The sequence below is a fragment of the Blastocystis sp. subtype 4 genome, assembly GCF_000743755.1.
Source record: "Blastocystis sp. subtype 4 strain WR1 chromosome Unknown seqid_0494, whole genome shotgun sequence".
Lineage (NCBI taxonomy): Eukaryota > Bigyra > Opalinata > Blastocystidae > Blastocystis > Blastocystis sp. subtype 4.
In genome coordinates, this window is record NW_014569053.1 from 444 (window position 1) to 4,731 (window position 4,288).

The window sequence follows — 4,288 nt, forward strand, 5'->3', positions numbered from 1 at the left end:
TACTATTATAAGAATCGTATTGAGATTCCTTGTTCTGATCAATTGGATCGTCTTGAATATGAATTTCGAAATGAAAAGGATGAACCATTATCATTCCTTGGTAACATCTATCTGTTGTTAACATTCATGATTAAGAATTAATGGTATTAGTAAATGAACATAACATTCTCTCTAACATCATCCTATGAATACGAATTCAGTAGTAACAATCTGGTGAATAATGAAATGATGATTGAACATATATCATTATGTTGTGAATCAGATGAATTGATAGGATCATGTATTGTATTGGATACAATCAATAATATGCAAGAACGTAAACAATCTCCATTGATTGTTATTAATGATGTGTATCAATCAGACAAAGTGAATATAATGGTTCCAAAGACATCAAAATGGAGATTCTTTGTGACAGACAAAGAAGGGAATAGAATCAAATTGAATAGACGAGTAACAATGAATTTGTGTTGTTCCGTTTTTGATTGTAGAGATAAATGAAGCCTGTAAGTATAATCAATCATAACACGATTATTCCAAAGAACAATAGTCGATATCGAGAATCATTCAATACAGTAATTCTACCAAAGGATAACATATACAAGATTACTTCAATAACATGTAAGATTGATACAACAAGTCTATGGAACATTCGTAAGACAAACATTGTGCGTATGGTGAATAACAAGGGACAGAATATGACATATCATATTGTAGGAGGATATTACACAATTGATGAGTTATGTAACAGTGTAGCTAAAACAATTGATGTTAATGAAGATAATCTGGCTTATGTGACATCAAATTGTGAATGTGTGGATTTGAGTGATGCACCAGATGTAGCAAAGATATTGAAGATGGAAGAAAGGTTGTATAACTATGATGGTAAAGTACATACAAGTGAACCATATGATATAACAAATGGACAAGGTGTAATTCGTATCTACAGTAGTATTATGAAACAAACATTTGGTATTAAGAGTTCATTAATTGATAATTTGATTCATGTATCAATTGGTCTGAACAATATCATAACAATAGACAATTTGAATATTGATGTGATTGATCAATCCAATTTGGATAGTATTGAATGGTTGATAACGGATATGAATGATAATCCAATATCACTTAATTCCAATGTGTATGTATCGTTTACGATAAGTTGTTATCCAAAGAATTAATCATTGTTATCCAAAGAATTAATCATCATTATTCTTTCTATTAGTAAATGATTATCAAAGTATCAAATTGTGAATATGATAAGCTTGATAAACTCCAATTGAAGAGTAACTCATTCACTCTATACATTCAATGTTTCAAGAAGTTCAATAGTAGTCGAGATATCTATGAATTCAAAACAAATACTTCAAAAGTGTATGTGAGTAGTAGTAATGTTGTGAAGATGATTCCTGATTATGAAAGTCTAAGTGAGACATCAAGTATAGAAGATATCATTCATGAGGCAATTGAAGATAATGTGAGTATTGTGAAACTTGTGTTTATAGGTTATTAACTAAATCTTTTGTTTTACTTTGTGTTTAATAAGAAATGGAATCTGGATATGTAACTGAAATAGACACAACATTAGTGTCAATCAAGAACAAATTGCGTAAAATGAATCATATTAACCCTTATACAAAGAAGAGATTAACAAGAAGAACAAGAAATAGTATGAATGAAGCTACAACAATCGAAAAGAGTGTGAAAGAACATATATCAAATGAGAATGATGATTATAAGAATGAACAATATCATAAGATACTGAAAGATTTGAAGGAATATATCCAACCAATGCAAAGTATTGATGAACAACTACAAGATTTGAAACAAAACAAAGAAAGTCTGGGTATTATGAAGTTTGATTGGGATGTTGATTGTGAAGATACATTCATGAATCAATTCACATTGATAATTGCTCCTTCAAAATCAGGTAAATCGTATCTAATCAACCAACTTTGTTATGAAATTCCACATTCTTTTGATAAGATTTGTTTGTTCATGGGTAAAGTGAGCTATCAGAACAAATGTCCTCAAGTTTTGAAACATGTTGCTAATTTGGCAGGAATCAAAACACAATGGATAAACACAGATAAAGATATGAAACCAGAATTCAGTGATAATTATGGATTATGTTATGAAGAATTGAATGATGATGGTTCAAGCAATTTCATATACAATGATACAACATATCCATCAATCTACATATTTGATGATTTGTATACAAAGACACCAGATCATTGGGTTGTGAATTTCATGGATACAATGGCATGTATGTCTCGTCATCGCAAAACATCCTGTTTCATTGCATTTCAAGGATTCTCAAGACTTAGTAACAAGATTATTGACAATTCTACAAGAATCTTTCTATTCTATGATATTCTAGGTCGTGAAGATTTGTGGAAGAAGATGAAGATTCCTCCTCCAACAAATCTAAATCAAGTATTGAAGGATATTGAACAAGGAACTCATACTCGTTGGTATTACTTGGATGATTCAAATTTGGAAGAATATCTGCCTTATGATATTGCATCCAAACAACAAGCTGTTAACAAGATGAAGAGTAAACTACCAAAAGCGATAACGGATGAACGGAAACGCAAAGAAGTTGAAGCAAAACAAAAGGAACTACAAAAGTTGGAAGAAGAATTGGGTATTTCAAAGGAACATACCACTTCTGTTAATAAGCCAAGAACATACAATCTGATTGATATCAAGGATGCTAAAGAAGTGAAACCAAAAGATTACACAAAATCGATATCAACGAAAGAATTTGAGTTCATTAAGAAGGTTAAACATGAAGATGGAGTTGAGGATTGTTATAATCAACAAGCTGTTAAAGTCAAAGTGAAGAAAGGATTAGGATTAAGAAGCAAATACAACTTATAAGTTGTATTGAACTAATGGATCAATAGCATCATGTGTAAACAAATGTAGTAATGCTAGATAACCACAATTGTTTGCAAAGATGGATTGATATTTCACTTTGTTTGTACGGAATATTCGATTTGTATCCGATAATGGAAACTTGTTCAATGTTCCAAATGAATCTTGATAATTCAATGTACCATCTCCTTCTCTAAAACAACTAACATAATGTCCATTGTTTGGATCATTCTCAAATGGTATGTAAATGATACAATTTGATGGTTCTTTGTATTTGTTAGCCAGTTTCTTATATTGATCCAATTCTAGTACTTTGAAATCTGGAATTTGAAGTGTTTTAGCAAGTTTTGTTATTTGAGCAAATGTTAATGGATTTGTATCTTCATTTAGATATCCATAAGTCATCAATTGTTTCAATACACCTTCTTTCGTCTTGTTATTACTGATGCATGGATTTGATTTTGATTTTGTGGTAGAGCAGTCAGAATGCGTTTCTTTTTTTCGATAACTGCTTCTGTATCATTTTGGAGATTATCAATATCATAACCAGATCCTTGTTGTTGTGTAGTACCATAACTAGCAATTTGATTAGCCATCTTATTAACACTTCCTTTAGCCATATCACCAACAACATCTGCTATTTCTTTCATTGTACTCGATCCAGTCTTATCTCCAACATATTGTACACCCTTGTTAATGTAATCTCCTGCAGTTTCAACAGCAGAATGTAATAGAATATCAGTAATAGGTTTCAACTTATCAGCATTATTACCATACCAAGATTTGATACTATTCCAAGCCTTCTTCATTGTATCACCAAACTTTCCAGATCCAACTCGAATAGCACCACCATCACGAATAAGATTCTTTCTTTGACGTTCAATCATTTTCAAAGTCTTTAACATTTCAGGATACTTATCAGGTTCAACACCATCAATGAATACTGCAGCTGCTCCACCTAGTTTGATAGCACCACCTGAGTATTTCTTCCACCTTGGGCTTTCGAACTTTCCTTAATAGCAGATATGATTTGAGGAGCCATTTGAATAAGTGTAGGTATAACTGTTGCAGCTAATGCACCAAGTGCTCCTCCTTTCTTCAAACCATAAGTTCATTCATCAATTGTTGTTCATTGAATGCTAGTGCTCCACCTTTGTTATTCATGCTTATAGCACCACCTTTGGAATAATTTCTGGTATTTCCAAATGAAAAGGCACCAGCTGTATTATTGTTCATACTAATTGCACCACCTACGGTATTACCTGAAATACTAGAGGTATTTCTACCACCTTTGGATCTAGTAGACTTCTTGGTTTGATAATTACCTTCAAGTTTCTTATGCAGATTAAGTGTCTTTCTACGATCAACAATACTTCCGCTGTTTTGTTCACGAAAGTCGGGTTCACCA

General features: G+C 31.8%; 2 protein-coding genes across 2 annotated transcripts in view; both read left to right on the plus strand.

Annotated features, from left to right (window-relative positions):
• JH06_5512 (hypothetical protein) overlaps positions 1-141 on the plus strand; it is a gene marked incomplete at both ends in the record, with an annotated part of 280 nt that extends 139 nt beyond the window's left edge. The window contains one exon of the mRNA XM_014669562.1: positions 25-141. Within this exon, the coding sequence (XP_014525048.1) occupies positions 25-141 (117 nt within the window). The remainder of the gene's footprint in view (positions 1-24) is intronic.
• Positions 142-153: 12 nt separating this feature from the next.
• Positions 154-482, plus strand: JH06_5511 (hypothetical protein; the record flags this gene model as incomplete). Its single annotated transcript, XM_014669563.1, has 2 exons — positions 154-408; positions 447-482. The coding sequence occupies 2 exons, from the start codon at positions 154-156 to the stop codon at positions 480-482; spliced, it is 291 nt and encodes a 96-aa protein (XP_014525049.1).
• Positions 483-4,288: the final 3,806 nt, after the last annotated feature.